This window comes from Homalodisca vitripennis, chromosome 1, assembly GCF_021130785.1.
Source record: "Homalodisca vitripennis isolate AUS2020 chromosome 1, UT_GWSS_2.1, whole genome shotgun sequence".
NCBI classification, from domain to species: Eukaryota; Metazoa; Arthropoda; class Insecta; order Hemiptera; family Cicadellidae; genus Homalodisca; species Homalodisca vitripennis.
In genome coordinates, this window is record NC_060207.1 from 54,002,715 (window position 1) to 54,029,878 (window position 27,164).

The window sequence follows — 27,164 nt, forward strand, 5'->3', positions numbered from 1 at the left end:
TAAAATAACGAGTAGAAATTGTGTAACATAAAATCGTATGAGGGTTTTCACTTAAGAATAAAATTTTTAAAGATTACTCTAAAGAAATAAAAAAATCAAGGTAACTACAAAGACGGTAAGGCCATGTTGATATTTTCGGTCAAATACCTTCTTCTTGAGTGAAGTTCTATGTATGTAGTACTATGTACACACAGAAACGAGATCTTCATAGAAGTCAGCTGGGGTTGGGTAAAGAGGATGGGGAGGGGAAGGGGGAATACATGTTTACATCGGGCCTGAGCGCTCAAAGAAATCGGCCGAGAAAAGCCCAGCTCGCCCGCCCAAAGATGCTGTTACAATGGGCGCTGGCAAGCGAGTCCTGCATATTTCATCGCATCTTTTCATCATTGCTGTACAAGAATCAAGGAGCGCAGGTTTCTTTCCTCTTATACAATTTGGCCCGGTCAATAATAAATAGCCGAGACTGGCTGGGATAATTCCTATGGTAAATACCATTATATCACAAAGACTGCGGTTTAAGATGACAACCGCGGAAATTGAGAGGTTTTCTATAATTTAGGGCGAGAAAATTGGTTTTGCCTTTAAGAAGTTTCTTCATCTCCGAGTCCAAGAAAGTATAGCCATTGTTGGGGTTTCATTAGCTTCACAATTCTACAGGAGACTTTTGTTTTATACCTTTTGATTGTTAAAGCTAACAATATCACTTGTATTGGGATGTTGAAATTTTAATTTTCCTTGTAATCCAATACAATTGAAATAAGAAGTAAACTTCTTCACAAGCTATATTGTTACTAAAATTCAATTAACAAGCTACCAATGTAAAAACATCATATTTGTTACTTGGTTGATTACTTCTTTAGGATTTCTACAGCACAATCAAATATAGGGAGCAAACCATTGGGCATTTGTTGAGCGAGAGCTGTAAAACAAAGTAAAATAATTAAATACTTTAAATTACTTTTATAACCATAATTGTAAATTCTAAAAATTGATTTTTTTATTATGTTTTGTGAATATGAAAAAGTACAAGACCAAAATTTATTTACATAACACGGTAGAAGAGATTTTTTGATTAATGAAAACTTTTAAATGTAGAGAATTTTAATGATTTGATTTGGTACTGTGTTAACTAAGTAAATGGTTCCCATAAATCCAAATTTTCTATTAATTAGACAAAGTCAATTGAAAACCTGTCATCTCTACTTGATAAAAAGGCAATATATGCTCATACATAAAATGTATAGAAAACTTAAGAGTCGGCTGTAATAAAATTGCCTTTAGTTTTTTTCCCCATAAGAATAATGTCAACCTGACAAATGTTTACGCATTATTATTTTTGATCGTAGCGTTATAGAAGCGTCTCGTTTAAGTATATAACCAACACACATCGAAACGCTTTTTAGGTATGTTCGATATTTTTATGGTTATTCAGAAAAAAGTCAGACTTTGTTGTACTCCATTGTTTAAATATTCCAAAGTATATAATTTACAAAAATATAAAAAAAGCGTTTAGATCCGTATTAAGTATATCTTAATTGTATGAGACATCTCCCATAACGCTAAGATGAAATATAAGGGCGTAAGACTGCATGAGGTTTAACATTGTTCTTATGGAGAAAAGACTCAAGGAGACTTTACTATAGCCGACACTTAAATAAGATATGTACATATTCTCAGAACTGTTTGGGAAATATAATATTAAAAGTTAAAATATTCTAAGCCTTTACAACAGATAAACAGAAAATGATTAGCATAGCTATAGACATTCAAGGTGGTGAGTGCAATTCGTTTAAACTCTAAATTTAAAATGAAGTTAAAATTAATTAATATAGTGATCTTGAAGGGTCAAATCGTTTACACGAAAATATTGAAACTGGACGAAACTAAAAAACTTGCTACGTGCAACTTATATATTTTTAGTTATCTTCAAAGATTTCCGGTGGACACCAAGTCAAAACACTGCTAACAGGGTTGGAATATTGTTTTGCTGAAGTGACTCTCAATATAGAAAGCTAAATATTTTAAGATCGTAACTATTGAGTTAGCAATGTTTTCCTACGCTGTAAACAGGATAGCTTTAAAAATTATTTAGGTTTCTTTTTATTTAGGATTTACCCTTATAATATTCACTTGATAAGAAAAAATTATATTAATCGCATTTTTATAACATCATTATCATAATACGGGAGAACTAAGCACATAGATGATGATTTAAATTACTTGTTCATCTGATACAATATCAGGTGTAATTAATAAGGTTATGGTAACGTTTATGATGATGAGTAAGCTAATCTTGGTTGATTTGGATTATTCTAAACGTTAATTTATTTATTATGTGTTTGCATTATTGCCTTCCGTGATTTTTTCTTTAACAACTTATGTCTGAATTGTTTAACATTCTAGCTTTAATCAATGAAAGCTCTAAATCCATAAGTAAATGTTTAAAGATCTTCGACAGATAAAAAATGTCACTTATATTACTGAGGATATCATCAGAGATCATGCAGAACTTTTATAGTAAAATCTCAAACTTTAAACATTAAATTCGGTCAAGCAGATTTCAAATATCATTAGAACAAATTAACATTATAGGTCCTTGTGTTTTTCTTCACCCCATGCAAACGTAAACCACTGTGAAACATTGGCAAAGTAAAATATTATTACTGTTCACCAAATTCATTTTTTATTTTTAACAGCATGTAAATTGGCACACCTGTAAATACTACAATACAGTACTGAACACCGAAAAGGAAAAGGGTTGTCTGCAAAAACTTCGAGTGAGTGGCAAACAAAAAGGGCAAGTTTAGTTACAGTGGTGAAGTATTCGTGAGGATCATGCATAAATTTAAAGCTAATTATCTGAGAAAGGAGCGGAGGAGTTAGCGAGTTAAGAATGGATGACTAGCGCCATTCGTATCCTGAGAGAAGACATTACCTTGAGAAACAGCTCACTTACAACAACGGGGAGTTTAACAGTGACTCATCCCCGCGCTCGCGCTCCGGTGATCAGGGAAATACTCGGCTAAATCTGCTCGTTAGCTTTCTCTCCTTCATCACGGCCTGTAACCTCGACACTGCATACGGATCGTGCTAGTGTAGTTCTTACAGAGAGCTACGGCCAGATACAACCAGTTTTATAAAACTAAGTTGGCTATAGAATGTTGGCATAAATATATTGCAAACTAAAAATCTTCAACATGATTACGGCTAACATTAATACATCTGCTTGAGACCTTGATCTTGGCCTTCCTATCTATGAGAATTTCGCTGTCAACAATATTATCAGTAATTTTTCCAGCAGCATAAACATAATTATTGGTAAACCGAATTAAACATAAGTAGAAAATAATTATAGATTAGTAGTTACAGACCAAACCATTTAGCGCGGGAATGATAATACAGCCCCCATACCTCCGCCAACCCTCCTCATGGCTTGACCGAGTAAAGTGACAGCACTACTTTTGGTTTAGACTGTACCAGGTGCTTTCGATTTGACCGGAGAGGGAAGGGTGGCTCGTACGCACACGCTGGTCGCCGCTCTTTGAGCTATATGGTTCTGTTTGTAACAATAATGACCTTTTTCTAACTGGCCCACTTTCAACCTGGATATGTGGGCCAACTCTATCCATAGAGCCTTGGTACATCCGATGTGGCTATTTTATTCCACCCTCTAAATCTTATATTAAAGAAGCTTATTCGCAGTTCGCATAAACAGCACTGATGTCAAGGATCCCTACCAAATGATTGTACGCAAAGAAGATGGCATAATCGACTTTAACACTGTCCTTACGTATAATTACTCAGTATAGGTTTAATGACACACGGTTTGCGCTTTTTCAAATGGGTCTTGAAAATGTTGCAAAAAAATACTCCCATATTGTAGTCAAATCAAAGACATTAAGCTCAGAGTTTAAGCTGAGATGAAAATTCTCGTAGCAAAAATGCTACAAGCTCTTCAGACATTTTAGCAAAAATGTTTGTCTTGTAGCACTTATTAATACTATTTTTATTCCGCGAAGATTACAATAATGCTTATATACTGTTGTTAAAATATATAAAATCTCAATAATTAAACGATGTTTTATTAAGATATGTTATTAAAAGCAGTATAGTTATAAAATAAAAATTTTAATTTATTGTAAAAAATATACAAAAAACTAAGTTTTTTCTCAGTCTAAAATACAAAATAAAATTAAGTGGTATTTTTTATAAAACAAGTAATTATTAACATCAGTTCATCTTAAAAAAACGAATTAATCCCTACCAACATCATTCAAACTGTAAGCTACTTTTTGTTTTGTAAACACTAACGTTTAATCCTCATTGAAATGGACCTTTCTATTAGTGCCTTCAACAGACACCATTAACAAATTGCTTAGATTGGTTATGCTTAACCTTTCACGAATGTCTGACTAACCATTTATGTTTAACCATTTCAAAATAAAATCTGACTATAAAATAACCTCAAATCTCCAGTACTAGTTACAGACGCCAAGACAAGACAAGATGTGTCAGCCACGGTGCTGTTGTATCAGTATCAGAACCGCTGTTAAAGCAAAATGCATGGGATTTCGATTTCAACATTCATAAGCTAGAACACTTGTAATTCTATTAAGACCGAAGTTTTAAACAAGATATGTACAATAGTACTAAATTAGAGATTGTAATTTAGAATTTTAGGATTATATGAATAAAAGTTGTTGTCGTACCATTTGTTTGTAAATCTTTTTAATTCTAATTCTCAGCCGGGTTCGTTTAAACAAATCGGCATTGGTCACGTTATTAAGCTTATAGTCAATATTTTTGTTTTATAGAAAGTTTATTTTTGTTATCAAATTAAAACTTCAGTTTTAACACCACTCTAACTCAATTAAACAGATTTTGTTCATTTTCCGCGCGAACCGCCAGACCGTCGAGGCGATGTAGCAACTATCGTCCGCGGTCCACTCGCGCCCTAAGTACAAGAGGAAGCCGTAGTAAATTATATATTTGATAATTTACCATCAGCTTTTTCATACGAGCTTTGGGCCTCCAATGGCAGGATACAACTAATAATTTAACTTTCAAAATTGCAGTTTAGTAGTAAAGCGTAAAAAACCGATACCTTCTTATATTGTTACAGACACAAACCTTGGTTATTGTTTTTAAATAATTTGCTTTATACGTCTGACGCAGAAATAAACAAGCTTAAGTTTAATGTAACTCCCATAGTTTTAGCTCTATTAGTTAGTTTGTGATTAACGTTCAAACTCGGGTATCTATTCTTTTAAATCTTAGAGTAGGCAGACGTTTTTCAACCAGACAGTTTATCGACCGGCGGCTACAGTGCCTATCTAATATTATATAATATATGAAATTATGATTATTAATATATATATATATATATATATATATATATATATATATATATATATATATATATATACATAAATGTGATGAGAAAATATATGATCTTAGTATCATTGAAAAACAATATTTGTATCATTGTAAACTGATTTTCAAAAGCCTATATACTTTTCGCGGTTAGTTGTTCTTTCTTGCAATTTTGCGAGAGCTTTCCCAACAGCTTCTCATTTTCTCGGTTTGATTCGCAAACTGCGAAAAATGCGATCGTAGGTTAAACCCTGTTTAAGCTCTTCAGTGCCTAAAATGTATTCTACTACATCTTGCGGACCATTAATACAATAGCAATTGCACAGCCGTTGCACATTGTTACGCAGTTAAATTTGACTTCATTAAATATTTTCATCATTTGAAATAGATAAGTAGCTGTAAGTAAATAACACTGCTACTTAGGTTGAACGAAAAACAACTGACCCCTAGTAGTACATAACAAATTGTACAAGAACAATCTTGAAGCCATCCTGTACTACTAGGTAAAATGACCAAGGCTACCTTTCTAGGAAAACAAAATTCTATTCATGATTTGTTAAAGAAGCCTATAAGTACAACGAAAATCGAGGATATTCCCACATTCTATGACTATCGACCCAAGGGTTTTGTGAATGACGATAGGTCTTAAATGACCTCACCATTGTATCTTTCTTTAGCGACACCAGCTTTAATATCCATGATAGATTATCTCGGAACTTGGCCACACGGGAGAAGTTTGTACCACTTGATACAGGCTTAAATCCTACTTGGTAGCGTCTTCAATCGTATTTTTCTTCGACACGGCTTGGGACTATGATTTCGAGAGCTAACACAACTCCACTTGGAATATTTAAGAACAACTGGAAACGTGCCTATTTAGTATCTTAGGGATATTTTTGATTAGTACTGAGGTGTTTTCAATGAGCCAAAAGCTGGCTGGTCAAAAAATGTTTGCGAAATCGTCAGAGCCAGGATCAAAGAGGAAGAAAATCTTCCAGCCACAAGGCTCCATTCCACAACCTAGATTAACATCAAGTGGGTGAAAAACGTTGAATTACACATTAATAATCTGCACAAAACTTTTCTCAATTAATTGTTGGGGCCATTTTAAATTTCACGGGCGTTAGTTATTTCTAGTTTGGCCGACGTCTCGGCTCCATTGGATCTTTAGATTTCGGCTCATCTCATACGTTGAGGCTAACGACAGTGCTACTCATTGCTTGCTGTGATAGAAAACCAACAATCATAAACTGAAATAAAGAGACAAATCTTATGAATAAGGCCACATTATTACGAACAATGTAGAAGAACCACGTGTAGCGTAAATGCACAGTGGTGTACCGTCCGCTTGTGTGAACCAGGCCTAACAGGCTTCGCTGTTGTTACATGAAAAATCCCAAGTCAACAGGCCAATTTAATAGGCTACCAGTGTATCTATATTACATTAAAAATAATATCACCGTACTCAGCTCGTTTACAAATTTATTTATCCTGCAATGTTCTCGATAAAATCACGGTTACCCACAAGACTACAATAAAAATGTTCACTAACGCTCAGCCAAATCGCACGTAGTGACATATACCATTATCGAACTTAGTGTTGCTAATATATAGATGAATCTTCGTGCAAAATTTCAAGTCTACTGGTTGGTTACTTTTCGAGACATCTTTGCTAACGCTCAGCTAATTACCATTCTCTCCATTTCCTTTTCTATATGAGTATTGAGAGGAATTCCACTCAAAGATTAGACAGGTACTACAAAGAGATAATCCTCCTATATAGGTTACTTCTTAGAAGTCGTAATAACCCGAAGAGAGTGGTGGGCGTTCCTCCTCAGCACGCGACCTACAGGTGCTGCGTTCCGCATGAAATATGCACCGGTACCGTCCTGAGAACGTCGATCCCGCGGACGTTAGTGGAATCGATACCGCTCCGACTGTACTTCAGCCTTAATCAGTATTAGATAACCTGTGGACTAAGTGAATAAGTAATAGTTTTGGTGTGACAACATGCCTGCTAAAACTGGCGCCTAATGGGACTTTAAACGCTCACCTTGATGTTTTCGTTCGTAAACAATTTCTCTATTACTGTTTTATAAATTAGTCCAACTTTCTTGCCAACTGCAAAGAAAAGAGGCTACCAATAAATGCTATTTGTTTATACACTCTTTATTGTCAGAGTACTATGAACCTCTATTGGTTTTTTCTGCTTCTAAGGTTAAGACGAATCTTGAAGTTCGTGAAGTTTTTCATGTAATAACACTTCACAGGAGTATAGCGCAATGTTTATATGTAAGGACTTCTGTGAGGATAACAAATTGTAAAGCATTGTCTGACCATATTTTCATTTTTTCTCTTAATGTGCAAACATTAATTTAATAAATGTTTATAGTTTTTAGAAATACTCAAAACAAATAAAACACATTTCAAGTAAGCAAGTGGCACTGAAAAGTTTTAAAAATATTTCTGACTAGCACATACCCGCGGCTTCGCCCGCAATTTCCATTCAAAATTCTGTGTATTTGTTTGAATAGCTCCCTCGATTTCAGTAACACTTGAACTATTTTAGATCAATGTAGAGCAACTCCAAAGTCGAAGTTCATAGTTTTCTTAGTGAAAGCACTTGTGATGTAATATGGTAGGATCCTATGATATTTTAAAATTAGAATTAATCCTATATCGTGCATCAGGTACCTATTTTACAGGGTTCATGATTAAGAGAGCCAGAAGTTAAACAAAAGTGTGAGTAATTCTTATTTCTGGTTTTGCACGTCTAGATCTAATTATTAAATATCCAACACAAAATTGGAGTATGTTAATTTGTCCCAAGAAACAATATAATTAGACCTATATACAATTTTGTAATGAGGTTGGAACATTTATTTCAAAAGCTGCTTTGAGAGGAACCAATCTTCTTGCACAGTTCAGTTTTATAAATGTAAACAAATTGAAAATATTGGTTACAATAGTCAAACATATGGCCGTACTGTCATAATACAATGATTACACATAACAGATGAATACATTTAATTCTCTTTGAATTCTAATTATAGGCTACAACTTTAAAGAACAGGATGAGATTTTGTTACTGATTTAACGACCAATAGGGAGTAGCCTGGAAGAATTTACGAAATAAGAATAGGCCTATGTTCATCCTAGGAGCCTTAGGAATGTCCATGTAAAATTTTCGTATAATCGATTGAATACTGTATACGTGAAAACCAAACAAAAGCACTTTTGCATTTATAAACTTAGATTATTAGTATTGAAAGAAAGAAAAGGTGCATTGATTCACACAAGCTATAACTTCAACCACAAAACTGCAATGTTCTACATTCAATTATAATGGTAGTATATAAGCAAAACTCATAATTATTAATAATTTCAGTAAGAAATGTCATAACTTGTTTCAGACTAATAGAAGAAATATAAAACTACCTAACTACCGAAAATATCGCAGGAACAAATTTAGGAGTAAATGGCTCTGAGGATTCAAGCATCAGAAGTCTACGTTATTGTGAACGCAAGGACCACTACTTGTAAGTTAAACATGACTTTTTAATATTTAATAGTATTGAAAGACTTTATGAGGTATCGTATCATTGTAATTTTACAATAATAGTTTTGATTAGATTAGTTTCGTATTTCATATTTCTCAGGTTAAATTAGGTTGAGATTCATTATTGACTTAATACTTTGATATTTGTTTTCTTTAATGCTTTGCCTGGATGCAAGAATTAGCAATACTATAATGTCCACATGCTGGTGTCGATTGCATACAAACTTCTGGGCTTTGTCAAGAGAAATTCAAGATATTTCCATAATACTAAGACAATTATGACTTTGTATAAAACTATGATAAGAAGTAAATTAGAGTATTGTTCTGTTATCTGGAATTCAATAAATGTGTTAGAGTGTAGCAATTTAGAGATAATACAAAACAAATTTCTTAAATTTTTTATTTTACAAACAACATAATTATGTATGTCCTTACGACATGCCCACTTCTAATTTAAGGGAAATGTTTGAGATTAAAAAATTGTCCATAAGAAGGGAACTAGCCTCAATAAGTTTTTTATGTAAGTTACTTAATAATTCAGTTGATAGTTCGTATTTGTTAAGTCACATAGGTTTGCATGTACCACATCATATATTTAGAGAATTTAATTTATTTGCTTTACCTACATGTAGAACAGTTTCTCATTATAACTTTCCTTTGTACAAGACTCTACGGTTTCTTAATTTAAACCAATCAAACATAGATATTTTTAATGATAATTTGGAAAATATTTTAAAGATATGCAGCAACCTTTTATTTTGATTTAATTTATTGTTCATTGTAGAAGTGTATGTGTACAATGAAGCAAGTTGTTATTTTTTTAAATTTTATAGAGTTCATTTATTTGTGTTGTGTAAAGAAATTTTAATATCAATTTGTGTAACTGCCAGCAGTTTAGTTTAGTTTAGTTTGTTATGTTAAAGTTCATATTAAGAGTACATTAATTTTAGTTAAGATAGCTGTTTTGGGAATAATTGAAGGTTTTGTACTTTGTTTGTGCTATATCATGTCCTGTAGCTGTCATGTAAAATTGAAAATAAATAAATAAATAAATATCTGTATAATAAATACATTTTCAACGGCAAGCGGCATCTCAACTTTGAGATAATAAACTCTTTGAAAATTAATTAGTAAAAATGTTAGAGTACAATATATTTTATGTTAACTGAGAATATTGTGTGCAAGACGTGATCTTGCCTTGCCAGAAAGAATGGAAGGGGCGGAGAGTTTGCTCTCTTAATTGTATTCTTAAGAGTATCGAAGAACAGCCATTGATACAAAGGAAGAAACATTTACTCGTAGTCGGGTAGAAAGTGGGTGAGGCGGGATGAAAGACGCTTTGTCGTGGAGTGTCAACACAAGGCACATTGTACAGGGCTGTACAATGCCCCACAATTAATTGGTTCACTTCCTTTCACAGGAGAGCCCGCGGCAGCTCTCGATCGAACCGTGGCAGAGACATTTATATTGTTTCTAGCTGCGATCATACGAGATAGCAAACATTACACAGCCATCTATAGCTATGATGATGCCAGACTATAATCAGACACTCATGGTATGTCTAGCTGCGATCATACCAAACATTACAAGGCCACATCAAGCTACGATGATACCATACTACAGTGAGAACACTCTTGATATCTATAGATGTGATCGTACGAGAATGTAAAATTACACAGCCATCTCTAGCTACGACGATACCTTATGCTGCCTATTGCAGTGAGCATACGAGATTGCAAACATTGTGTCTAGCTACGATTATATCAGACTAGAATACTCATGTTGTCTCTAGCTACAGCCATGCGAGATTGCAAGCATTACACAGACATTATTATGATATTAGACTGGGACACTCACACTGTCTCTTTACTACGACGATAGAAGTTAGGATACCGTTTACCCAGATGGAAAACCCATGCTCTCTTAAGGCCGCCATACACGTACCAGCAAGCCGGAAATTTCTGCCTGAACAGTCGAAAATCTATTCGGTCATCCGGCCGGCCGAAGACGATTCAGGCGAGCCGGTCCGTGTGTGGGGTTTTCCGGCCACCTGACTGTGAGCCAGCGTAGTTTACACAGTTCTTGTGGGTTGTTCAGACATTATCTCAAGGAATTTATTAGTGTTTATGGAAAATAAAGTCATCGGAGTATCATGATAGGACGAGAAGAGAAGCGGCTTACGTACGGCTTGTTGTAGTGTGGAAACAGATAGATTCCAACAGTAAAAAATCTACTATTTGTAAAAAGTTAACAATTTGAGGAGCAGCTTACAGAAAAGAACTAAAGAAGGTGAGGGATTCTTCGAGGTGCGGTTCTTCTCGAGAAGAGATATATGTACCAAGACACACACTGTTTACACCACAACGATTTTTCGCCGTTTTCTGTTACCATGTAAGACTACCAATAAAGCCAAATTGGCCAAATAAAGCCATTTCAATTCCATAAAACGTATTGCAAGTAATTCACTACACACAAAATTACCGCTTGCCGGACTGATTCAACTGAACGTGTATGGTGTGATCAGGCAGGACCGTCCGGCTTGCTGGTACGTGTATGGCGGCCTTTACTGCCAGTATATCAAACTACAAACATTAAATGCTATGCTGTTACGTATTGTGATGTAAACATGCAATAACATTTTTTGCAATAACGTTATGGAGTGCCCTTAAACGGATCTTAAACATTCTAAAAATCGTATTGTTGTGTGCCATCTGTCTGACCGACTGAATGTGTGTGCGTTCAATAACTCTTAATAGTCTATATAGCTAGGTCCTAAGACTTGAAACTTGGTACACATGTTCCTTTTGGTCCAAGAGAGAAATTTCTTGATTTTGGGATCAAAAGGTAACAGTGGGTAAAAGGGCAGCAGCCCGTCCGTCTGTCTCTCTTTCTGTTCAATAACGGTTTTGTTATTCCTGTCGGGAACTTCAGCTATATTAGTTTAATTTCCTTAAAAAGAAGCCACCAATCTCACTTTTAATATTATTCTACCCGTCTCTATGACTCTAAAGCCTGTTATCTTGCTACACAGAATATGGGTGATAGTAATGATAACAAGTACTATGGCTAAGTACCAGATTAGAATATACGAGTAGTATTGATAACAAGTGCTATGCCTAAATGTAAAATTTGAATATATTAATGATAACAAGTGATATGGCTAAACATTAGATTAAAATAGTAGCCTACTGATAACAAGTGTTAAGGATAAATATTACATTAGAATATATTACTGATAGCAAGTGATATGGCTAAACATTAGATTAAAATAGTACTGATAACAAGTGTTAAGGATAAATATTACATTAGAATATATTACTGATAGCAAGTGATTAAAACATTAGATTACATTACTAAACATTAGATTAAAATAGTATTGATAACAAGTGTTAGGGATAAAAAGAATATTAGAATATAGTACCGATAATAAGAGCTTTTGCTAAATACAGGATTAGAATATATTACTAATAGCAAGTGAGATGAAATGGCTAATGATATGGCTAAACATTAGATTAAAATAGTATTGATAACAAGTGTTAGGGATAAAAAGAATATTAGAATATAGTACCGATAATAAGAGCTTTTGCTAAATACAAGATTAGAACATAGTACCGATAACAAGTGCTATTGTTAAATTCAATATTAGAACTTGCGCCCTCACTATCTCCAAAACCAACACCTTACGTGTGTAGCCACCGGTTCTTCCTAGTAGAAAACTAATATTCAGACGTCTCTAATAGTTTTATGCAATGTAAGATGTATTTTTATTATAGCCATGCAGGATATTCAAGTACTTTCATAATATTATTTATGACACGTATTATGGAAAACGCACGTTCAGTATTTATCTAAGGTGACACTAAACACAAGTAATTTTTAAATGCAGTCTTTAAACCCATGAAATCCCAAATCAAATAAATGGCGACAGGATTATTTAGAATCATGTTGTAGTATGTACTTGGTCAGATACGAGTAGCCTAATTCGAAAATGTTGAGGTGATGAGATTTGTTGAACACAGTCCTGTTCTACTTAGAAGACACTATTCTATGTTGACAAAGCCTAGTGCATAGTCATGTTGATTACGTCCCCGGCCAATAGTGCCGGTCATCACAAATTATAGACTACCTTTGAAGGTACACACAAGTGGGTTGAATATTCCACAATACATTTCAATGAATTGAGACATAAAATAAGTGAAGATATCAATTGTATTTATTTGTTATCATGACTGTTATCATATTTTTAATTTTCCTCTTCATTGCACATGTTGACTTCGTCGTATGGAAAAAAGTATCCCTACAATATTCCTTAAAATATACATTCCAGTATTAGGATGTAGACATTTGTGCACACTGCCAAAGACTTGGTCTCATCTACTAAATTTTTCCTTGTTAAACATCTCAAAATCCTTTTCCCCCAGAAACCTTATCTGTGTTTGAAAATGCGACTAACGTTAATGCTAAAGAATAAGGTTAAAGTTCTTTTGCTAGGGGGTTTACGTTTGATTTGAGTCATTATTAAACTTTATTCGATTCCTCTTTAACAAATTTCCAGTAGATGTCAGGACATGCATGTCAGTAGGCTACATAGACAATGTTTGAACCTGCATGGACAATGTTCGGTGTAGTCCCCGGCAGCTGAGTTAGTAGTTTCTCAGTTTGTTATGCCAGGTGCACGGGTTCGAATCTCTGTTTGAGGACTGTATTTTCACAAGCTGGCGTATTATAATAACAGAGCCTAGCGTGAAGTAATATGGCAAGTGGTTTCAGGCTAGAACTTCTGACGACACCAAAAGCAATACCACATATGGTAGTAGTTAAATGTTACACATCACTCTTTCTTCAAAATAGACAGTCAATGACAGGTTAAAATACCAATACCAAAACCTAGGCACAATTTGAATTAATAAAACAGATTAGGAACATATTACTGAAACAAATCAGTGATTTATTATCTAAAACAGTTCAATTGAGAACGATATACACTTAAGGTAGTATAAATCATAAAAAAAACAATGCAATGATTATTTATAGTATATTCAAGTATTATTATTAAATACCATTGTTCTATCTATTTTAATCAATTTAGAATACACTGTGGGAAAGCTTGAATTCTATTTTATATAATTTAAAAAAGTACTTAAGAAACCACTTGTTATAAATATCTTAAACTATTTCTCTACAAATACTATACGAATGAGGTGTAACCTTACAATTTAGAAACATTCAGAAGAATAAATATTGTTTTCAACGGTAAAATGTATTTTTCAGTCTGAAAGACATAATTTAGGAACTCTGGGCAGCAGTTATCCCGATAAACTGAAAGATATAAACAAAGTCATAAAGATTAAGTGTGTCTTCATTAACATAAAGTTTATATTTTCATTTATTTATTTCGCTTTATTATATTTGTAAAAGATATTTAAAATTAGAATTTTTTTTAGTTGCTATGTTTTACCAAATAAAAAAGTTAAAAAAAGTTTGCCAATTTGTTATACCGTAAGCGTTTATAGAGTTTCATTTTTATCCAATTTGAGGAATTGTTTTCTAAACATATAATATTCCCATATAGACGAACATAATATCATTTTAGGACTTACTATGTCCAAAAATACACAATTATACCGTTGTGAGTACACAATAATATAGTAATGGAATATTTTCACACACTCAGTATACTGATCTAGATACTTAATAAATTTATATATATATATATATATATACCTAAATTTGTTAAATATATATATATATATATATATATATATATATATATATATATATCTCTAAAAAAGTCTGATAACTCGATTTTTTACAATAAATCAAAATTAACCGCAAAATGTGTTGCTAAGCGCTAGTCTGGAGAACGGCTGGACCAATTTCGCTAATTCCTTTTGTAAAATATTCATTGAAAACCGAGGAAGTTTTATATCAGGAGACTTTTAGAAAATTTGCCTGGGATATTTTGGAATTGAGAAAGAAATTAGGTATTTATGTTTCATAATTCAAATTTAATTTATACTAAAGAGCTGTTAACACTCTCAGCTACAGTTAAACAAATTTGTTGAAACATCTGTTTGCATGTAAATGTTTTTAATTTAAGTATACAGTGCTTAATATTTATAATTTAATGTATTGCAGATAGAAAATAAAAATTTTATTAATATCTAATTGTTAATCCAAATTGCGCCATTGACGAATTTATAACATCTAATGCATTGTAAATGCTATTTAAACACTGTTATAAAACCCGCCTTGATAATAAAAATGCTGGTAATGTTTTCACACAGGTACTCCACAAAGTGGCGGGCAACCTTGGCATTGTGATATTACATTTCAACATTGGCTTATGGAAAAACAGAAAAATTAATTCAAACATGCCTCAACGAACCATTCTCTCCCAGGTTACAGTCAGATAAACAACAGGATTTCTATAACGTAAAACCTTATGAACTATTATTTTGGAATGTTGCATGAACTTAATAAGATTTCCCCCTTATACCAGTAGTAGAGATGAAATAGGTAGGCGGAAGTAGATAGAAAGTAGGCCGTAATAGGCTATTCAGCCCTACGTATGTAAGTATATTTTCTTCTTCGGGACAACAAGACAAACTCAAATATGGCGCTGAAAAAATATTTTAGACTGAAAGTAGAGTACAAGAGCCAGAAATAGATGCTTTTTGACCGAACTAGATTATTCATAAGAACATACGCATATACTTTTTGTTTTTTATCAGGCTAAACTAAACTCTACTATGGTACTGGAAATACCGTAGACTAGAAATATATAGCCAGGACTAGAATTAAAACGATTTTTAGCCAGACTAGATTTCCAAGACCTGTTTACTTATATTTTCTTGATCGGGTTAACACGTTACACTCAGATGTGACGTTGGAAATATATAGCCAGGACTAGAATTAAAACGATTTTTAGCCAAACTAGATTTCCAAGACCTGTTTACTTATATTTTCTTGATCGGGTTAACACGTTACACTCAGATGTGACGTTGGAAATATAATTTATTTAGGTAAGAAATGATTCTACGCGTGCAAAACATGATATAAGAAACAGGTCAAACTATGATACTCTTAGCCATGGAAAATGAAATAAAATCTACCTGATGTATGCCTACTTATGTTTGAAATGGTATGGAACTAATGTTACATCAGGTAAGTGCTTTTACTAAGTGGTATAAAGTCTTCGCTTTGCGTGCGAAGCCACGGGTAACATCTAGTTTAAAATAAAAAGATGTACTTTTTTAAATTTCATACTAAAATGTATAGAACAATGCCTTTTTGCAATATAGGGCTTAAAGATGGATTAGATGTATTCCTCACCTATAGAAAATTAGTGGGATTACATAAATGTGTATTACTTTTAGACTTTGTTAATGCAACTAATCAATTAGCATTACTATTACACATTTACCCAGATAAGAAACGATAAAATCATAGTAAATAACGTTATAAATAACTCATAAGAAAGATAGTTCAAGTGCATATATAGATAGTGGTGTATTTTATGCGTAATAAAATTATATTAACCGACTGTACTTCATAGCCAGTTATTGTTTGACTTTACTGCAGTAGAAAACAATTACAAGATCAGATAGAATTTAGAATATGGTTGAAACCCTATTAACTATTGAATTACATTCACGTGACATACAAATAATTATTTTATTATACTTGAAACACGCCAAATATTGACGTTAATACTACTGTTTTTGAAGCAGTGATTATCATGTGTGTGCTCTTTGCTCCTCAGCACATCGTTGAAAAGAAAAGTTGTCTTGCTGAAAGGATGTTACCTGAGCATAATCCTTTTTCCCCTTCCATGTAGTATTGTTGTTTATATTTTAGAGTCACTTTAGTATTTGTTATTTATTTATAGATATTTATGCACTTATTATTTATTTGGAGCTTTTTTGCACTTGTTTTTTACTTTTAGATATTTTTTACTCTTTATAATTGTATACATTGTATTACTTATAATATTCATTCTCCTTTGTAGCACAACAATTGTCCATATTATTATTTCTTGTATTTTAGCTTCTCCTATCTAGGCCATTTTATGTAGCCATCAATGCATGTTTCTATTTATGTAATATCTTTTTTGCCGTTGGAATGAAATAAATAAGCTTACGGTATAGTGTGAGATATGCGTTATTTTAGTTCAGTTATTTTTGAGGTTTCAAAGTGGACTCGGAAAGGTTAGTTTAGGATTGATTAACAGGGTTAATTGCACAATGTTTTAGATTTTGTAAGATAAAGTAAGCAATTTAACTCGATTAGTTATAAAACTAGGCAAATGAAATACTCGTCAAGCTTTATGTACAGTATTTTGTATTATGACATGATGAGTTACAAAGATAGTTACTACTATCACTAGCGACCCAACGGATGTTTTTGTACAACTCGACAGGAAATACGTAACTTTTCAAGTATAACAAAGTGGAATGGAAGACTTTCCTCGCATCAAGATACCTACGACACATAGGTATTTTTATATTGGTCTCTAAGAAAAGCTTACACAATATTAAAAAATAGTAATACCTTAGTGTGGGTCCATCTTCTGTTTAAGGTTTTTTAATTTTAATAGAATCTTCCTGTCTTAACCTAATCTTAATAGACCTCACTCCTTCAGAGTTTTGGCTAGGTGGAATGATCAGATTTTATCGATAATTTTATGATTTGACTACAAGATACAAGAAAGATCAGCGTTTTGAACACCTTCGAAATTACGAAAATCCAATAACACAGACTGAACAAAGTTATCATTCATATGGTGAATGGGAGTAATTAAGTTTAGGCCTATACTCTATTTTTATTAGGGTTGGTCACTATCGTGTGCAAATACATAACTTTTGTCATGTGATTCAATGTGGTTTTGTTGGTATGATCTTTAGGTTAGTCACTTTATTATTAAAGCAGCTCGTTCTATTAAGTGATAACAATATGCAGGTATGTGGGTTAAATGTAGGTCTCTTAATTTATGTCTCGTGATTAGAATGAACAAATTGTAGTTTTAGTAATGCAAGGTCACTAACTGAATGATATAAACTTTTAACACGCCGAGAAGAATATTATAGTTTATCCAAGCCGAGACCTTTGCTAAACCATACATAAAACAATTCACTGCCGTTAAAGTTCGGATTATCCCCTTATGGAGTGTATTTTTATAATTATTAATTAAAGCATATAGTTGTAGAACGTACTCACCGGTTGGCGGTTTACTGGCAGCCATGTTCGATATGAGCCCTACCCTGTCACCGACTGAAGCGTTATCGTTGTGATTTACTCAAGTGAAGTGGCTAGGCATCTCACAAACCGAGATAACATCACTTCCACATCAGTGACCTGATATCGGCATTGTGCTACTCGGTGATAAGCCATGGCTTGCCTGGTGCTTCACTTTTAAATAATATTATATTGTGCGCTATAAACTGATATATCATAACTGGATGCCAAAGTAAACAGCTGTTTATGAAAATGTGTAAAATAGGGAACAGCATGTAATTAACATTGTAATTTATATAAATAATATTAAATTTTTGTAATAAAATTTTACATGTTTATGTTTTTAATGTTATTACATTATTTCATGTTTTCTAAAACATATTCATAATACTAATAATTTTATAAATGCTAAAGTCCCTTCGTTAGTTTGTTTTGCTTTCACGTATAAACTATTCAACCGATTGTACGTAAAATTTACATGGACATTCCTTGGGTCCCTAGGATAAACATAGGCCTATTCTTAATCCGTTAATCCTTCCGGACTACGCCCCACTGGCGTAGTTTATAAAGCAGCAAAATATCCCATCTTGGTCTCTAAAGTTATTTAAGGTGAATTCAAAGAGAAAGTTAAATATATTCAACATTGTATTATGACAACACAAGCATATCTATAATTGTTTTAACCAATATTTGTAATTTGTTTACATTTATAGACTGACAACATAAAAAAAGAAAGCAACACTGCAAATTCTCTTATTTTGAAATCATGCAAAGGCAAACCAATTTCTTTATTCTTGGCCACGAAGCAGTAAATGAGACACTAAATGCAATTTTTATGACAGAAAATCGTCGATGAGGTATATTATACTGATTAGGTATATAAATGCTGAAATTTCTAGACTATCGAACATGGATCGGGAAGCAAGAACTTAACTGTATTATGTATTATTTATCTTTATATGTGGATGGCAACTGTCATAATGTAAGTATTAAAATGTGTTAGTATTATTTATGATGCTTTTAGTTTTTAATTTTCAATAAGAATATCTGTGTCCATACAATTAATTAAACTATACTGTTTTGAATCTAACCGCATAAGGTTTACTTCAATAGCAAATTCTGATTTTGCTTTGAAAATATAATTAATTTGAACTATAAGTGTCTCTGACTGAAATATTACTCAAACTTTGGCATACCTTATGGTCCTCTTAATCATAAAAACAGTAAACTTTGTATCTGATGCACGATATATGACTAATTTTACTTTAAAAATATCATAGGCCCTATATATCATGTTACATCATAAGTGCTGTCATTAAGAAAATTATAAATTCGACTTTGGAGTTCCTCTACATTGATCTAAAATAGTTCGAGTTACCGAAATTGTGGGAGCTATCACACAAATACAAGGAATGTAGAATAGAAATTACGGGCAAAGCCGCGAGTATGTGCTAGAATTAAACAAATAGTATGGAAAAGATGTTATAGAAACATTTCATGTGATGTAACTGACCACATTGTGAATAAACTGAAAATGTAAAATAATATAAAAAAGTAGGCATTATTGTTGAGGAAAGGAAAAGGGCCCACTTATGGTCCTGGTGGAGCGTTAATAATTATAAATAATGTCAAGAAATGTTAATAACCTAGGAATATTTAGTTAGTAGTTATCGGTTAGATGTAATGATAGCATATTCTTGAATAAACAGATACCAAATAAACGTTTATAAAACATGGCCGAAATATTAGAAAGAATGATCATGGTTTGATTGACTCGATTAATGACTTTTTTACGCATTCATTAGTACATGCTGTCTAAAAGTTCTATATATTACTTAATAATTTATAATTAAAAAAAAGACAACAGGTTGATTGATCTTCTACGCCAGTTACTAACTGTCTTACCGTAAACTAGTATGTGTTAATTTGTAATTAAAAAAAAACTCACTTCCAACAATATTTCAGTCTTATATCTTAGGCTTAAGCGGGCAATATCATAATATAGAAAGCACTGGTTTTTCTGCACGCCATTTTAAAATGGTGTTTTGTTTTAGAAAAGTAAAACGTAAAAGTAAAAGTGTTGTAATGTAAAATTATAGTGCCATAAAAACAATAAAGTTAAAGCGAATTGTTGCCTACAAATTAGGAAGGAATTAAAATCAAATCAGACATAAACGTTTTGAAATATTAAAAATTAAAATTGACAAGCCGGAAAAAATATAGTTATGTGTGAACAAATAAAATATGACAATACGACTGTATCGTATTATATATTCTTTACATATTTAAAGGCTGAATATTCTTCGAAAGCTTGGAACTTTCTAACTGAACTAAATCTAGAAAGCACAATTTAGAATAAAGTATTCTAAGGACTTTATGGTTCTATCGTCAACTTCTGTTCATATGTGCCGGCACGTGTATCACTTACACGTCTCCACATAACGAGTATAACGTACACACCAAACGTACACCATTGTACGTGGCTAACGTTTGTCAGAGTCGGAGCTCGAATATAAAACTACTGTTTTATTTTATACCGAAATTTCATTACATTAGGGTTTACAGACACTTTCGGGCCGGGGAGATAAACAAAACAAATAAATGTGGGAGAAGAGTAATTCAGGGAGTGCAGTGTCGGTAGCAATGCATTCATGGACAATAAAGAAAAGGGAGCCCGCGCATAAAGTGAAATATATACATAGAGAGGCAATAATATTTAGGGTAGGCGCTGTGCTGGATTGTCTTAAGTAAGGGGGAGGGGTTTAAAGGGGGGGGGTGGTTACGGCCCAACAGGGAGCGCACGTACACACAGGTAGCTACAATACGCTTTATAGCCGAGCGTTCTTAGCATTCAGGGAGGTCACGCGGAATGACTGGGGTAAAAACGGCGGAACAGGGAAATTCAGCAATTTAAAAAACAACAACCGAGGAGGTAAATATGTCCCGCGGGCCCCAACGGATGGATGGACCAGCAATTCTCCACTATAATGGCAATTTCCCCGAGCTTCTTGCTCCATCTTATCTTTTACGGTTCTCCGAGGCGCCGCTTGCATGGCGGACTATGCATCTTTTACTAATTGAGCCAACTGATTTGCCTCCTTCGTCTGTAACTCGCTGTGACCCCTTTACCGTATCTTGCGACATCTGCAGTGGACATTGCTGCATTATAGATTACTCCTGTAGCAACAAAGTAAGTGTATGTATTAAAGGTAATTCTAAATACCCGTTAGATATTTATCAGATTATAATTTGAAACTCGTTTCAAAAACGTTGAAACGTTTTACTGTTCCTATTACTATTCGTTCTACTATTTAAATGAAAGCAATCAGTATGATATAAAAATAAATTACAGTTAGCCATGTGGAGTATTAAGAATATGGATTACTAACTTTGCCGTCTACTATTATCGAGGAGCTCTTGTGTTGCTACTGAGATGCGCATCGGTCGGTTCAGGATTTAGGAATCCACAGTGGAGAGATGAGGTGCAAGGGCAAGGACTACTGCAGCAGACGACAGCAAGGAACATCGGTGTTTGGATGTCAAAGTTGTGGTAGATTAATCAATAGGTGGATCTTGAGTTATTTAAGTAATCGTAAACTGTAAATTAATTTAACGCAGGTCTAAAGCATATGTGTTGTCTGGTTGTTTATACCTTGCCAATAATTTCTGTACAAGTAGCTGGGGCAACTGATAACTGAAAAGTTTGCTTGCTACACAAGTCTAATAATAACTGAACGTGACAGTGAAAGGAATTTTTATGTTTCATTGAAAGGTAAATATAATTAATGCTAAGGGAGAAATGTATCAAGGACCTTCTTAAACGTGTGCCGTTGTCCGCCCGTCTCCGCGAGGAAACTTCTGACAGATAGTTCGAAGAAACATGACTCTTTTTATTAATAATGTTTTGGGGGTCAAAATGTCAGTATTAAAGAAAATTACAATTAAAATAATGGTAATCATTGAGTCCTTTCATATTCTGTTATATCATTTTATTTAATTGAACTTGCAATACAATATTGATTACCTTTACTAAATTTAATTAAGGATTAGTCTAAGATTACAATTGAAACAAGACTCCATTATACGTAACGTAGCTATGGTAGGAAGAATAATTGATTCAGTCTGAATGTTGACAATAGCTCCAGTTTAGCTTCCTTTATCTTAGACGCTGCATCTGGTATCTAACGCTGTCTTATACTTGACTTCTGGAAACTGGAATTCAGTTCACAATAAAAGGAAGTTGAACTGGAGCTATACTCAACATTCAAACTGAATCAACCCTTCCTATCATAGCTACGTTATGTGTACAAAACTCGGTGCTCCAGTGTGCATAGAGATCGTGTCAGAAACATCTTAGTGCACTCAATTCTGCAACTGATGAGACATTGAGAATGCCACTTCCCCTATTTATAGATAGCTCTAATGTTGAAAAGATGTAAAAGGTTTTAAGATTTTCGAGGCTGATTTTCCTTCGATCTCTTTAGACGAACATAGCTCCAGATTCCAGGAGTCAAATCTGAGACAGCGTCAGATACCAAACTCTGCAATATAAGGTGAAATGGAGCTATACACAGCATTCAAGACTCTATTAGTTGCTTTCAACCCATGTAGTTTATCACTCGACTTTCGTATATTGAGCTATTAGTTAGTTAAAGCTATTTGACACATAATCAATTAATTGTATTTTACGTTTCAACTTTAGTAATGTGATAAAATGTCTCAGCTAAAAATAAGCCAACAATTGATTTTCTATAAAATATTGGTGTATTTGATTTCAATGTTGGATATAATCTTTAATAATTTCATGTATACCCTCTATTAACGCTATGTGTACACAATATAACACATAATGATATTATGGTTATTGGGAGTATTGTTGATAGTAATGTTAATAATATAGTAGATCAGATGCTTTAATAACTAGCCCAATACATAAATTTGACCTGTCATGTTGAAACTTGACTGACATTGACGAACTAGTTGAGATTCCCAGAGGCGGCTCTGATGACGTGGCGGTGGCGAGGCGCGGGCACTGTGTCAGAGGTCCTGCAAGTTACCTTACATAATACACATGTGTCAGAGGCTGGAGATGAATACATTGGGCTGATACATTCGGATGATATGAGGGTTGGGAGTCAACGGTCCCTGAAGATGGGAGCTCCGATAAGGCTCATGTAATTTCACTAGTACAAATTATAATGTTACTCTCCATTGTACTCGTAATGTCAGCCTAAACGGATATCTGTTTAAATACGTTACCTTGTTTATCGGAGCATAAATTCTAACGAATAACGGAATAATAAAAATAATTGTATAATTGGTAATTGTAAATACCTAAAAAGAAGGAAATTGAATACTATAGCTACGTGCAATATATATATATATATATATATATATATATATATATATCACGTAAATATATAAATATATATATATATATATATATATATATTTAATAGGCTAAGAGCTAGTAAAGCAATTGGAGGGCTCGAAAAATTTTATTTCTATGTCTCTGTCTATCTGTCTGTCTGTCCGCATGATATCTCAAAAATGGATTCACCTGTAGATTTTTCACTAAGTTTTATTTCTATATATGCACCATTGAAATCGATGTTGGTGCATACCACTCGGGGTTTTGGGTTTTGGCTGAGCGTTAGTGAATATTTTTACATTGTCCTTATAATGGGTGATTCAAAAAGAGCGCCGGTTTTGATATATCAAATTAAGAGATTTATTTTAATGAAAATCTGAAATCAAATACATAAATATGTTCATCTAACCTTCCGATTTCATGTATGAAAAATAATGTCATGCATGTGTCCTCCTCTGCTACGCTGGCACGCAACAAACTCTGTCCATGAAATTAGCCATGACTGCACGACAAGTTTCCACTTCAATTTGGCCGACAACCCGTCGAATTTCCTCCTTAAACTCATTTATGGTTCGGGGTTTATTGGCATAAACTAATGACATTAGATAACCCCAAAGATGAAAGTCACAAGGTGTTAAGTCACACGACCTTGGTGACAATTGATGGTCGGAATTACGAGAAATGACGCGTTCCTGAAAGCGGTCACGGAGCAACACAATTGTTTCACGGGCAGCGTGGCAGGTGGCACCATCCTGCTGAAACCACAACTGGTAAATGTCTATGTTATCCAAATGAGGCCACAAAAACTCCCTAATCATCGTACGGTATCGGTCTCCATTCAATGTCACAGCTTGCCCTTCCTGATCTTCAAAAAAATAAGGGCCGATGACGCCGCCCGACCAAAAGCCGCACCAAACTGTCACTCGTTGCGGATACATTTCCCATTCGTTAATCATGCGAAGGTTTTCTGAACCCCAGATACGGCAGTTCTGTTTATTAACAAATCCATTCAATTGGAAGTGCGCTTCATCACTGAAGATGATATTCATTGCGAAGTTTTCTTCCTCCTGCAATTTTCTTAATACCCAATTAACAAACTGTCGTCTCTTCTGGTGATCTGCCACTTTCAATTGTTGCGTCAGCTGAATTTTATAGGGGTGATATTTGAGATCGTACCGAAGAATTCTCCGTACAGAAGAACATCTTAAACCCAACTGTTGAGAACGGCGACGTATTGATTTCGCTGGGCTAACAGCCACCATGTCACGAACCACCTCAATGTTCTGTTCAGTTCGGGTACAACGACGACGTCCAGAACTTTTGAGGTCGACTGTTGAACCCGTTTCTTGAAACTTTTTCATGAGTCTGCGAACTGTTGATTCATTCTGTGCTTCATTACGTCCTAGAGTACCGCGAAGTCGCCTAACAGTAGCCGCATAACTCTCTCCACTCTGATAAAACGTTTTCACTATTAACACTCGTTGCGCACAAGTAAACTTCTCCATGGTTAGACACAGAATGCACTAATGAGAGAAATATCAGCTGCGTCAACAATCGGAATGTAGTCAGAAATAGAATCAAAGTCAAACATTGTTGCCAACCGATAAAATAAAATTTACCGGTCTTTTTAAAACCGGCGCTCTTGAACCACCCATTAGAAAACCACGACAATGACGTCTCGCAGCGTGTTATCCGTGGCCAACTGCGTGACCCTCAATGCTTTCAAACTCATGGAGCCCTAGTACCTGAGTAAGAGGCTGCGGTATGTCGATGACGTCTCGCAGCGTGTTATCCGTGGCCATCTGCGTGACTCGCAAGGCTTTCAAACTCACGGAGCCCTAGTACCTGAGTAAGAGGCTCTAGTATGTCGATGACATCTCGCAGCGTGTTACCCGTGGCCAACTGCGTGACTCGCAAGGCTTTCAAACTCACGGAGCCCTAGTACCTGAGTAAGAGGCTCTAGTATGTCGATGACGTCTCGCAGCGTGTTATCCGTGGCCAACTGCGTGACTCGCAAGGCTTTCAAACTCACGGAGCCCTAGTACCTGAGTAAGAGGCTGCGGTATGTCGATGACGTCTCGCAGCGTGTTATCCGTGGCCAACTGCGTGACTCGCAAAGCTTTCAAACTCACGGAGCCCCAGTACCTGAGTAAGAGGCTGCGGTATGTCGATGACGTCTTGCAGCGTGTTATCCGTGGCCAACTGCGTGACTCGCAAAGCTTTCAAACTCACGGAGCCCCAGTACCTGAGTAAGAGGCTGCGGTATGTCGATGACGTCTTGCAGCGTGTTTTCCGTGGCCAACTGCGTGACTCGCAAAGCTTTCAAACTCACGGAGACCCAGTACCTGAGTAAGAGGCTGCGGTATGTCCATGACGTCTTGCAGCGTGTTTTCCGTGGCCAACTGCGTGACTCGCAAAGCTTTCAAACTCACGGAGCCCCAGTACCTGAGTAAGAGGCTGCGGTATGTCGATGACGTGTTGCAGCGTGTTTTCCGTGGCCAACTGCGTGACTCGCAAAGCTTTCAAACTCACGGAGACCCAGTACCTGAGTAAGAGGCTGCGGTATGTCGATGACGTCTTGCAGCGTGTTATCCGTGGCCAACTGCGTGACTCGCAAAGCTTTCAAACTCACGGAGACCCAGTACCTGAGTAAGAGGCTGCGGTATGTCGATGACGTCTTGCAGCGTGTTTTCCGTGGCCAACTGCGTGACTCGCAAAGCTTTCAAACTCACGGAGCCCCAGTACCTGAGTAAGAGGCTGCGGTATGTCGATGACGTCTTGCAGCGTGTTTTCCGTGGCCAACTGCGTGACTCGCAAAGCTTTCAAACTCACGGAGACCCAGTACCTGAGTAAGAGGCTGCGGTATGTCCATGACGTCTTGCAGCGTGTTTTCCGTGGCCAACTGCGTGACTCGCAAAGCTTTCAAACTCACGGAGACCCAGTACCTGAGTAAGAGGCTGCGGTATGTCGATGACGTCTTGCAGCGTGTTTTCCGTGGCCAACTGCGTGACTCGCAAAGCTTTCAAACTCACGGAGCCCCAGTACCTGAGTAAGAGGCTGCGGTATGTCGATGACGTGTTGCAGCGTGTTTTCCGTGGCCAACTGCGTGAATCGCAAAGCTTTCAAACTTACGGAACTCCAGTACGTGAGTAAGAGGCTGCGGTATCGCGATGAGTACTCACAGTTACTTGTGACCGAAACCTTTCCCTTAAAAGAGTGAAACTTGAATAGGCCGAAAAAAATACTCTTATTTTGTCCCAATATCATACCCTGGACACCTTGAAACAAGCTCATCAAGCAGTTTTAAAGACAATGCTACTACGATGTTTTAATATTTAAGTACAATTAATCGTGAATATTTTGGAATTGTAAGTACTTACTTTGTTATGTAAGCTATATCGGCTTGAGTTTCTTCTGAAAAAGCAGTTTGCAACTGAGAAATGCTTTAAAATGATAATAAAATTATTGTTATTCTAATTTATTGATTTATTTAAAATAAATCCGATTACATCTGCGTGTAATAATTACATAACTTTTACTATGTATTTTCTATTTTATTTTTTGTTTGATTTAAGAAAAGATATTTCAAATTAATTACTATTACAATAAAATGTTATATTTTTA

General features: G+C 34.8%; 1 protein-coding gene across 1 annotated transcript in view; it reads right to left on the reverse strand.

Moving 5' to 3' along the window:
* LOC124361393 (beta-parvin) overlaps positions 1-18,192 on the reverse strand; it is a 96,761-nt gene extending 78,569 nt beyond the window's left edge. Inside the window, exon 1 of the mRNA XM_046815459.1 lies at positions 18,152-18,192. Within this exon, the coding sequence (XP_046671415.1) occupies positions 18,152-18,176 (25 nt within the window). The 5' untranslated portion in view covers positions 18,177-18,192. The remainder of the gene's footprint in view (positions 1-18,151) is intronic.
* Positions 18,193-27,164: the final 8,972 nt, after the last annotated feature.